The following is a 12,048-nucleotide window of genomic DNA, read 5'->3' on the forward strand; positions in this document are numbered from 1 at the left end:
TGATAGATACCCACAAAAACAAAAACAAAAAACCAAAAAAAAAAAACCATTTTATTGATAATCAACTCATCATTCAATTCAATCGTTGTTTGAAATGGATCTCTGAGACATGCATGTGCTTTTCTGCCTAATATATATATAACCATATCCCCACCAAATATAATGCAAGTACTCTATTTATGTTTTTCCTTTTAGTCTTTCATCTCTTTACCCAACCTTACTAAATAGTAAATAGTGCAAGTACTATCATTACATCATTCGAATAAAAATTTGTCCAAATTAATATATATATAGTCCCCTTTTATTGATGAATTCCTCAAATAGAATACCCTTTAGGGTCCTTTACAATTTTCTTTTTTCAATGATCCAAACCATCTATTTTTTAAGTCTACATTTATAGATAATCCTTGCAAAAAATTAGACAAATCGGAAACCGTTTCGACATCCAATAGTGATTTTTTTATAGAGATGATCTTTGAATGATTATCTAAAACATAGATGGTTTGGGTTAGTGAAATACAATTTGGAGTAGACCCGACAAAAGTGTCCTTCAAATAAGTTTATTTAAAGAATCCCTCAATGGAAGAATGGAAGCTCTTATATATATATATATATATATATATATATATATGTACTGGTTTCAGAGAACAGTCTTAAGAAAGCAAATCAGTAAGAGAGAAGGTTGGAGTGATGGTGGTAGCTAGAGGTAATAAGTGATAGTTATGAACTTATGACTTAGCTAGAGGTAAAAGTGTAGCGATGCATATAATTTTAATTTTATTTATATCTTTTGCTTAATTACAAAAGTAAATTGCGACGCTAAAAATTGCTTGAAAGAGATGAAAAACGAATAAATATATGCAATCACTCACAAACCAAACGCGTGAGATACATTGTTTTTGCACATGGTGAGAGGATCTGAACCTTTGACGCTTGAGTCTTTTACAACTTTCCGTACAAAATTAATTTGGTGGCACTTCTATCTTTTTCTTAATTTATATTTTTTGTCGGATTCTACCTATATATTTTGAAGCATTAATTTTCTTAAGGGACAAGAATATCATAAAGTATTCATTGGACAACAGTGCGATTTTGAGAGTTACGTGCGAAATTTAAATTAGACACTCACATTATCTAACATGAAAATACTAAAACTAAAATTACCATGAATGAATTGATGTTATAAACAATAAGTATAATGAGCAAAATTATCTTTCATTAAGACATGCATGGTCTAGTGGTAAGGAGTGTTAATGTTGTATGATTGCTCATGGGTTCACTGATGCTCTGTGCAATCCTCAAAAATTGGGGATCTTGTGTGGTAACACCACCTGCACATCTTCAAAGCCGCCCTTATATATCCATTAGGGATGGAGCTCGAAGAAGTTCTGAGTTTGTGAGGGGAATGACATTGCCTACATTCTGACCCCTGCCCACCAATAAACTCATGGATAATGAGCGGTGATGGTGTACCGTATATATAGTTAGCAATTATTAAACTCAAAAAGAAAAGAAAAAATAAAGTCCAAGAATTTGGCTCCTCTCTACATGTGTTGGCATTATTACTTAATGTTTATCCTTGTAGTACTATTGTAAATTCATAGATTATATCATCTATATATATCTTTAAGTTTAACTATTACAGATTCATAGATAATATCATGTATCTAACCTTTAATTTGTTTTAATAGAAATTTGACGATACGAATAAATGAACTCGATTCTAATTATTGTAATTAATCTTCTGAGAGGACGTCCTAAATAATATCAAAGGCACTTCAAATCACACAAAACTATTCCTAGTAGTTGCATACCAGCAAAGATTTCAAAGTTAACGTACTTTCAGTTTTGGTTAAAGAAATATAAAGCACCAAACACATCACATGTGTTTAATGATATAGCTGGCCATAAGGACCCATCGTATGAACAATTGATATCATATATATACGGAACTAGGATTGTATGTGTGGAGGGGCCGAATTAATAACACGAGTTTTTGAAAGGAAAATTCAATCTCACAACAGTAAATAATAGACTAAAAAAAGACATTGGTCTTGAGTATGGAGCATTTAATGATATGGCTGTGCATTCCCTTTTTATTTTCCAATAAACATTTACTATATAATTGTTAATAAAATTATTATGAAGTGACGACTATACTGTTTGCATTTAACCACCTACTAGTAATTGCATTGGGGTATTGAACAAAAAAAAAAAAAAAAGTAATTGCATTGGGGGGTTATATGGTTTATCCTTGCTCAAAATATGATCCGCAACCCATACTACAGTGTATGGCAGGCCCTAGCTTATGTCTGTCCCCTGTGTGCGCAATTAACACTTGACTTACCGCAAAAGGACTGCGTTCCAAGAAAAGGGATGCGTGTCCCTTTGCATCTTATGACTTCCAAACCCTCATATAAACCCCACAAATTAAAACACAAGTAAACGGAGTCTAATTCGGTGAAAAAGGATCAACGATCTCATGTTTGAATTTTTATGACACTTAAGCACTTTGGCAGTGTGTGAGAAAACCCACATCTCCTTCTTAACTACGACCGAAGAAAAAAAAACAACTTTAAAAAAAAAGAAGCAAAATGGGGTGTTAACCACTTTCTTAATTCTACTACTATCTACTATCTAGGGCAAAGATGATGCTGACAAAAAAAATATAGCAACTATATATATATATGCTACTAATATGCCAACAATAATACTAAAATATACAGAGAAGAAGATCTGTGATTCAACACTTCACTATTAATTAAAAAAATTACTCAAATATGAAAATTAATAGAAAGAAATTAATTGATGCATTATAAATCAATAACACAAAATACATTCAAGGGAACTACTTGATCTCTTGAGTACTGATCGAATAAGGATCATAATTAGCGGTAGATTTGTCCACATTATCATCATCATGATCACAAATCCTTCTTGGAGCTGCCATAACTCTTAGCATGGAAGTCCATGAACAAAGCCAAAAGAGAAACATAGAAAAAAATATTGAAGCACCATCCCCAGATCCCGCAGCAACCCGACCCGTTAAAGTGATAGATGAGCATCCAAACCAACCCCACGAAGCTTGACATGAACTGAAATATTTGAAACTCGGTGACCCTCCTCTTCCACTTAGGCCTCACCCCAAGCGCAGCCAGCAAGTAGTAGGTGTACATCACCACGTGCACCGTGGCGTTTGCTACGATCACCGCCGGGAACAGAGACTGTGAGGTGTGGAGCCAAATGTAGCACATGACCAGCACCATTGTGTGGTGGTACACATGGAGGAATGTCAGCCGTTGAAAGGACCCACTAAGGATGATCAAGAAGGTGTCCACAAACTCGTAGATTTTGGAGAGGTAGAAGATGTACGCCCAGAAGAAGAGAGGCCCCGTTGGTGGGGTTTTGGGTGGGAAGCAGATGATCCAGAAAGGGTAAGGTGCGTAGGAGAAGATGGAGACCAGGGAACCAACGGCCATGATGAGGGAGAGGAGGAGGAGGTTGAGGTTGTGGACGGCGGTGATGGGTTTGAGGCGGCGGGGTTTGATAAGTGGGAGAGGGAGGTGGGAGAGGAGGAAAGTGAGGGCGAGGTAGGCGATGATAGTTAGGGATAGGAAGAGTGGGCTTGAGGCCGGGGTTTCACTAGGGCTCCATGAGAAGTGCAGGATGGCTGGGTGCTTCACAAGCCAATACTGAAAGGTAGTTGAGATGTTGAGGTTCATGTTGAGGTCCATGGGTGATCGGGGAGGCTCAGGCGCCGTTTCTCGGTTGTCAAACGATGGTTTAGGCAACGCCGGAAGGGCCAAACAGGCAAACGGGCAAACGGGAAGGGAGATTCTTGAGAATTTTTTTTAAGTGAAAGCTATGGGAGAGAAGAGATGGTGTGTGTTGAAGTGCGGGAAGCATAGGACTGGTGTTGGGGATTTCTAAGAAGCCCAAATTTAACCATCTTTGGGTCAAGTGGGGCCCACAAAAGCAGGTAGCAGCTCTGCAAGCTGGCTGCAGTAAAAGAAGTAAAACCCTGAACCAACGCCTATCTCTCATCTCCATTTATTTCTGTGTGAAAAATTAAAAACCCTAACAATAACCAGAATTCTACCCTAATTTTTTAAAGAGAAATGGGCTTGTAATGGATCGACCTTCCATCTTTAATGAGTTTGGAGTCTCACTTGTTATATGCATTCCATGTTTTGTCAGAAAATCAGGTAGTGGTTGCGTTGGTTGGAACCTGGAGTGAGAGAAACGTTTTGCACATATGAATACAAATTCATGTTACAGATTAATTCATGCACATCTTTTATATGTAAATATATAGTCGTACGTACCTTTTATTTACTTCTACTTTTGTGAAATTTGATTTTAGCCATCGATATCTATTTCTTCTCGTCGTCCTTCTCAAGTTCAGATTTCTGTTGTGCCGCCCATCTATCAGATTCATATCACTCTCATCAATTCAAAGTTACTAACACAAGTCAGTGTCATCACATGCGGCTTGTTCTTCTCAAGTTTAGTCCAATCCAGAAGTCAATATCTTCCACTTCTAGCCTTAGTTCGACGCTTTTTATTTATTCCTATGGGGGGTTGATGATCTATGTATGTACTTTTTACCATCAAGATTCAACCCTCGAATTCATCAACTTATATCCTTTTGAACTCCAATTGGGAGGCCCTTCAATTTTGCATGACAAAGTTTATAATCTAGGATGAATAGAGGTGGCAATCAAGTTGTAGTTGATCTTTGTTCGAGTATGTTGTGTCATTAATTTCTGTTTCTAGATGAATATTTAGTCAAAGATTATTAATCGCCGCGTATGTAATTATTTAGGAAATCTATCACTGTGAACGGTGATCATACCAGAGATCGCAACAACATATATAATAGCGCAACTCCACTGTCCCGAGTAGACGTATTGACTAAAACCTACCGAGCAGACTATTAAGTCTAAAAGGTCCTAGAAATATGTTCAGTACAACCCGATTGAATGAAATAAACTTCTCAACACAGTGGAGATGATGAGTTTGATTTCATTATTTGTTGAGTGTGTGTGTGTGTGTGTGTGAGTGAACTATTGACAAGTCAAAAACTTTAAATTCATGCATTCATTCATGAGCCATGAGAGCAGAATGCCAGTAGTAGATGATATAGCTAGCTACTAAAGCTTCAAACTGTTGCTTTCTTAGAATCATATACATAGATATATAATTAATGGAGGTTGATATGGTTGGTTTGGCTTTAAATTTTATCGAAAACATCACAAAATAAAATAAAACATATCATGAGTGGTTTCATTACTACTAACATCGATACACATTTTGTATGATTACAATAGTTAAATTGGGGACAATATCCGTGTTAGTAATCAGCCATTGGTAGCTAGGTCTACCCTCTAACTTGTATCTTCTTCATATATTAAAGGAGACAAGTGGGAGTATGTGCACAATCCATTTGAATGGAGCCCATTATGTGTGAATTCACTTCTCTTCAATGTTTGACCATCACGTATGATTCATGAATTAAGGTTATTGGGCAGCTCCACATTTAAGCTTCTCCATATTGCTCTGTTGGTAACCAGAAATGTACTTCAGTTTCCAACCACCCTCTCTCTCTCTCTCTCTCTCATCTATATCATCTCTATATGTCCAGGCATTGGTTCCACTTTGGTACTGGGCTAGGTAAGACCTATTTCCATTCCCTTCACCAATTTTTTTGATGGGTGGAAGAGGACAACAAGAAGTGGAAAATTGATAGATATGGGCAATGGGGTCTTTTGGCCCCCACCATTTTTTTTTTGAAATTTTAATTTTTCCTTTCCTTACTATTGAGTGAATATGCACTTGAATCCAAACAACTCGGAGTTTTTTATTTTAAAAAAGAAAAAGAAAAAAGAGGCAAGGTGCACCATGAAAGGCCGTATTGAATTTCATAAGTTGGTTATGAAGCTCCCATAATTGAAAATTCAGAGCTCCGGCCCACGACTCAATAATACTAAAGTCACACAAGTAAGCAAAATGAAATTTGCCTATTTGCCTAGTTTGTTTGGTTTGTAAGGGCAGCTTCAATCGAGAAATTAAATCAACAAGACGTTACTCAACTAAATCCCTTCTTCTCTTTTTTACTAATTTGTGTAAAGTATTGTTTTTCTAAATTCATAGAGAAATACTGCAGTTATGACTCCAAATTTGCCAATGACCATTTCCACAATATTTTTTGTTGGGCGAGGAAGAAAAAACGAAAGAAAAGAATGGTTACATGAGAAGCCAAGATACAAGGGGAGAAATAAATGAAGGAAAAATGCATCCAACCAATCGCTGCCGTCTAAATAAATGGCATTAAAAATGGCATCATTGCAAGCTTGCAACCACAACTACCACACTCTGATCAAAAAGATCAGGACCCTTTATCCTTTTGACCCATTTTCTTTCTTTTGGCATAACTCCTGACGTGAAAGTCAACGAAAAGAGCCAAAAGAGAGGCATTGAAGACCGCATTGAAGCACCAGCCCCATATCCCGGAGCAACCCGACCCGGAGAAATGCAGGTACAGCATACGACCCGACACCGCGAAGCTGAACAAAAACTGCACGATCTGGCAGTCCGTCACCACCCTCTTCCACTTGGGTCGGATCCCAACCGCACACAGGAAATAGTATCCGTACATGAGCACGTGAACCGACGCGTTGGTCACGAGCGCCACCGGGAACAAGGACTGGCACGTGCGCAGCCACAAGTAGCACATGACCAGCACGGTCGCGTGGTGGTACACGTGGAGGAAGGTCAGCCGTTGGATGGAGCCACTCAGGATGATGAAGAGGGTGTCGAGGAATTCGAGGATTTTTGAGAGGTAGAAGATGTAGGCCCAGAAGAAGTGGGGCCCAGTCGAGTTAATATGGGGTGGGAAGCAGAGGATCCAGTCTAGGCTTGGGGTTACGGGGGAGAGGATCGAGAGGGTGCATCCAACGGCCATGACGAGGGAGAGGAGGAAGAGGAGAAGGTTGTGGACGGCTGTGATTGGTTTGAGGAGGGCAGGGTTGATGGGGGAGAGCGGGAGGCGGGTGAGGAGGAAGGTGAGAGAGAGGTAGGAGAGGAGAGAGAGAGTGAGGAAGAGCGGGGTGGAGGCTGGGGTTTGGCCTGGAGCCCATGAGAAGTGGAGGATGGATGGGTGGTTGACCAGCCAGTATTGGAGCGTTGACCAAATGGCGTTCATCGTACGCGCTGCCGTGAGTGAGTGGGAGTGAGTTCTGAGTTTGTAGTTGAGATGGGGAACTATGGGGTCTTCTGCTGAGTTAAGATAAGGTGAGGAAGTGAGAAACTCATTGGTATTGACGATGATTATGTGCTACCCACCTTCTTTTTAGCCTATTTTCTTATCTTTTGATATGTGTAATTTCTTTCTCAGTTAAATCCACTGTCGAATTCAATGATAATAATAATAATTATTAATTTTAGAATATTAATTTTGAAAAAAAACTTGTATGAAACCGGAATATTGTTCGACTTTATCCTTTGAATTTTAATTTGATTGTATTTCCCCTTTTCGGTAATCTATATATATAAAGCAAAAGGTAGAGAATGGTGAAACATTCAAAATACCAAAAAATGCCCTTGGTTAATGCAAACATTAAGAATTGAAATTATTAATTAAATGAGGATAGTGTAGTAAATTCATACTTTTCATATTTAAAAAAAATTAAAATTAAAATCAGATAATGGATCCTATTTTTATGGAATACAACTACTCATTATTTTTTTAATTCTAAAATAAATTTAAATTTTATATTAAAAAAAAAAAAGCCTCTCGCAAGCGCGGAAGCGCGTGCTGAGAGGCTAGTTTCCATTATGTACAATGCACACGATTAATTTTTAGGAGCATATAGGATAGTCTTGATTAAATTTATTTATTTATTTATTTATTCCTTTTTAAGTCACAAAGTCTCATGTACTACAAATGTTTTCTACGATATTAAAATTATCGTTTTGAAAAACCATTCAATAGCCTGTTTACAGTTAATATACAAAAATTTAGAATAAATCTTATATTCCAAGAAATTTGGCTCCTTGAGAAATTTATAAAATGGGGTGTAGTGTTGTAGTTCTTTCAAATAAAGTGCTTTGATTGTATGATTGTAGCTAAAAAAAATTGAAAAAGCTTCAAATTTACTTAAATTTCAAGAGCAGCACAGTAGTACAATACACTTGGTTTGCGATCAAGAGAAGAGAAACTATAGAAATAAAACAAATTAGAAATCTTCTCCTTATAATTTTATATTCTTTTGACTTAGTTTTTTGTACGCAAAGTTGATTAAAAAGAGTATTAGTACTTTACTTTCCTTATTTTCATCTTTTCTGTGTACTTATAAGGTTTTTGACGGAAAATCGATTTTTTGGAGAATTTTAGCACGGTGTCAATTGGAGAAGAAAACTAAGATATTGTATATCATTGTGTGAATTTTTGAGAATTTTTTATGAAGTCATTTGTTCTAGAATTTCCAGTCAAGACAGCCTCCCGTCAAAACTGCACTGCTGTGGAGATTCAAGAGTTGGAGACTTTCCCGATTTTTCCAAGCGACGTGTGATATATGCCTGGAAAGCTAAGAGACAGACTACAATTCCCATATTTTTCCAGAATTTTTTTAGAAGGTTTAACAACCCCAAAACGTACGTGAAAGTTAGATGTTAGCTTCCTTTTTTTGTCATACAGTTAGTTTCCTTTAAGTTGTTTAGGGTTTTGTTTTGTTTTGGTAGGTTTTTCCAGACATTTTTTGAGTAAGTTTATGTTCTATTATACTATATAAGGCCAGTCTAAGCTCTCTATGCTAGAAGAAGAGAGCTTTAGACACGCCACCATTCGAGGTTCTATTATTTTCCTTCATGTATATTTCTTGTGACTACCGTTGATTCGTGCACTTATGAGTAATTTAATTTGGAATTTTTTAACATTCTTTTTCAAATGTTCGGTAATCCACATCAAGAGCCTTCATGAAACATATGACACGCTTGTGTTAGATATATATACCAGTGATTTATTGTCTAATTTCCATATTTAAAGATTAGAGGTATACAGAGCTATAATGATTTACTATTTAAGCTTCGCAAAAGAAGCATTAGAGGTTTATTATTTCCAAAGTGAGAAATCTATATAACCCTATTAGATATCTCTCATATTTCAAATTGGTTTTGTTTTCCATTTTTCTTTCCTTGGGATTTCATACTTTTGAGTAGAGTTCTTATTGCTCATTGAAGTTTTGATCCACACAAGTTTCTGAAGCCAAGCAAAAACTAAGTTTTGAACCAAGTTTTTTTTTTTTGGTTCTTTCGGTGTAGGTGTTGCAGCATCCCCATAGAACTCATTGTCGACATACTCTTAAGGCTACCAGTCGAATCTCTAATAAGACGTGGTTGTGTGTGCAAGTCATTGCGTAGTCTCATCTTCGATCCTCGTTTTGTTATGACTCACCTCAACAACACAGTCACAGGCATCAACATGAACATGGACATGAATCTCTTGGTCTCACATAATGACTCTCTTCTTTCGATGTACTGCGAAGGATCCAAGGATGGAGATGGTAGTCATCTCGCAATCAAGAAGGTTGATCATCCTGCAGTAATGGACCCAGATGTGTGTTTGTGTATTTTGGGCTCTTGCAATGACTTGGTATGTCTAGAAATCGGCGACGACAACTCCATTATTATATTATGGAACCCTTGTACTAGAGATACCAAGGTGTTAGCACAACCTCCATATCATTTCCAAGACAAGATGTTTCACGGATTCGGTTATGATTCTTTAACTGAAGATTACAAGATAATGTTGGCCACCGAGGGGCCTTCTGAAGTTATGATGAATGTCTTTTCACTTAAAAGGAATTCATGGAGGACTTATGAATACCTTGCTGATTTGAGAACGACTGATCAGCAGGGGTGCTTCTTAAACGGAGCTCTTCACTGGATAACGTCTGGAACTATCACCTCTCTGGATTTAGCAGATGAGGAATTTAAGGAGATTGTGCCATTACCCTATTGTGGCAACACGGATTATAGCTTCGAGGGAGTTACGAGTGCTCGAAATTGTCTTTATCTGTATAATGACCCGACTGAAGACACAGATTTTTGCATATGGATTATGAAGGAATATGGTGTCAAGGAATCTTGGACTAGAGTCATAAAAATTTCATCAGAGATTTTGGCTCAACAGGTTTTCGTGGAAGTGGATAAACTTGAGCTGAAGGTTGTCTGCATTTTAGAGAATGGTGAAGTTTTGATGGATCATGAAGGAAAGGTCTTGGTATCATATAATCCCAAGACTAGGACATTTAGGAATATTATTAATGGTAAAGAAGATGATGAATTCCAAGCAACTACTTACCTAGAGACTTTAGTTTCGCCAGTAACAGCAGCAGAGGGTGGTGGTGGTGCAAACCATATGTGAACTCAGCCCAATTCCTTTCGCCCTTACTGTTTGTTTCTGGCTTGTTCCTTTTGTTTTCTGCTTCAAAGCCTTAACCTCAAATGTGTGTTGTGTATGCGAAACAATTTTACTTTCCAATCAATAAATAAATAAAAGGCTGTAAATGGGGAGATATACGGAACATCTATCTTTTGCAATAATTAAGGCTCTGTGAATATCAGTGTATGCAAGAAGACTTGCCGAAGTTGGACAATATACTTCAAAACATCAAAAACCATATTTCTTGTTCATTACAATCATAATTGTTCTCAAAGAGTTTTCATACTTTTTAATCTTTGCATAACAACCTCATTAGCTATACTACTAAAAATGTGTTTCTCAATATGTGCAACCAAGCAATCATTCATCCATAAATTCCCCATTTGATTGCGTAACCGATTTTTCACAATATCCATAACAGAAAATACTCACTCTACACACATATTCGTTTATGCTCTCTGTCTCTTTGAAGTAGTGTTGACCTGGTTGAAGTATCATTAGATCTTGGGAGAGGTCTCTAAACAGGTTTGTTTCGAAATATCATTGAATGAAGTTACCCAAACAAACAAAGAACATGACCAGAATCTATGTCGAAACATGTTAGCAAGATTATTAGAGGGACGGAAAGAGACAGAGATGATGGATCATGGATCAGTCCACTCCAGCCAAGCTTTGAAACTCGTCGCCAGAGATGGCCACTTCCATGACATGTTCAGGGCCAAATTCTCCATCGTTTTCCAGGAACAACTTGAGCAATTTGTTGGAGAAGCCAGTCAACACCGTCAACCCTGGTCCTTTATAAGGTATCACCGGCTTATTCTTGTTGTACTCTGACAAATTCCAATGCACAAAGTGTGGCACCACATTCGCGTACCCCTTGTCCTCAAACTTGGACTTTATATAATTATATATATACATCCATTCATTGACTTCCACAAAACGTTTAAAGCCAGGGTGATTGAACACAAACACCTTCTTGACCATCTGCTCTGGCTTCAAATTCCTCTTCACAGCCTCTTCAAGAATCAAATCAAACATTTCTCTAAAAGCAGTATGATCGCATGTTATCATCCTCCTCCTCACAAACTCATACTTCGTGGCCGTCTTGTATCAATTCTAGCTGAGGCGAATCTTCATGGTAATTGATCACCTTCCCTTTCCATGGCTCTTGACTCAGTTGAGAAACCAAGAGTCCCATAGCAATGGACACTTCCACGGAGTCCTCACACATGAATTTCGGGTCGACACCATAGAACCAAACAATTGTTGAGTATGATTGCCTTGCTTTTTTATGTCCTCCATTGCGTTCCACTGAAGCTCAGCCACCTTCCCGAAATCCCAGTGATGCACATAAGCTATGATCTGGTGTGGAAGCAAAGCATCGGCCCGAAGCTTGGACAATACGTCTTATGAGCAGGCGGCTCTATTGGATCACGACATTTGTACCGAGTGCCGCAGGCGTGAGCCAAGGTGGCCAAAACTTCAAAGAGCTGTGACCAAGCTCTACCCTTGTAATCAGCCTCTTCAAGACCTTGGAATTCCGGGTCTGATTCTCGAGGGAAAAGCTTCACAGCAATGCTTCGGAACATCGAAATGGGGCACAT

The 12,048-nt window shown here is 37.9% G+C and overlaps 3 protein-coding genes across 3 annotated transcripts; 1 reads left to right on the forward strand and 2 right to left on the reverse strand.

The window, feature by feature from the left end:
- On the reverse strand, nt 1,967–3,942 carry LOC18789346 (putative elongation of fatty acids protein DDB_G0272012). Its single transcript, XM_007222839.2, has 2 exons — nt 2,912–3,942; nt 1,967–2,860 (listed from the first exon to the last, which is right to left on the reverse strand). Exon 1 carries the CDS (start codon nt 3,732–3,734, stop codon nt 2,925–2,927), a length of 810 nt encoding a protein of 269 aa, XP_007222901.1. The 5' UTR covers nt 3,735–3,942; the 3' UTR covers nt 1,967–2,860; nt 2,912–2,924.
- On the reverse strand, nt 6,181–7,466 carry LOC18790460 (elongation of fatty acids protein 3-like). Its single transcript, XM_007222814.2, has one exon. It carries the CDS (start codon nt 7,202–7,204, stop codon nt 6,389–6,391), a length of 816 nt encoding a protein of 271 aa, XP_007222876.1. The 5' UTR covers nt 7,205–7,466; the 3' UTR covers nt 6,181–6,388.
- LOC18790136 (F-box protein At3g07870) lies at nt 9,488–10,426 on the forward strand. The gene has a single exon (XM_007223989.2). It carries the CDS (start codon nt 9,488–9,490, stop codon nt 10,424–10,426), a length of 939 nt encoding a protein of 312 aa, XP_007224051.2.

The sequence above is a fragment of the Prunus persica genome, chromosome G1, assembly GCF_000346465.2.
Source record: "Prunus persica cultivar Lovell chromosome G1, Prunus_persica_NCBIv2, whole genome shotgun sequence".
Lineage (NCBI taxonomy): Eukaryota > Viridiplantae > Streptophyta > Magnoliopsida > Rosales > Rosaceae > Prunus > Prunus persica.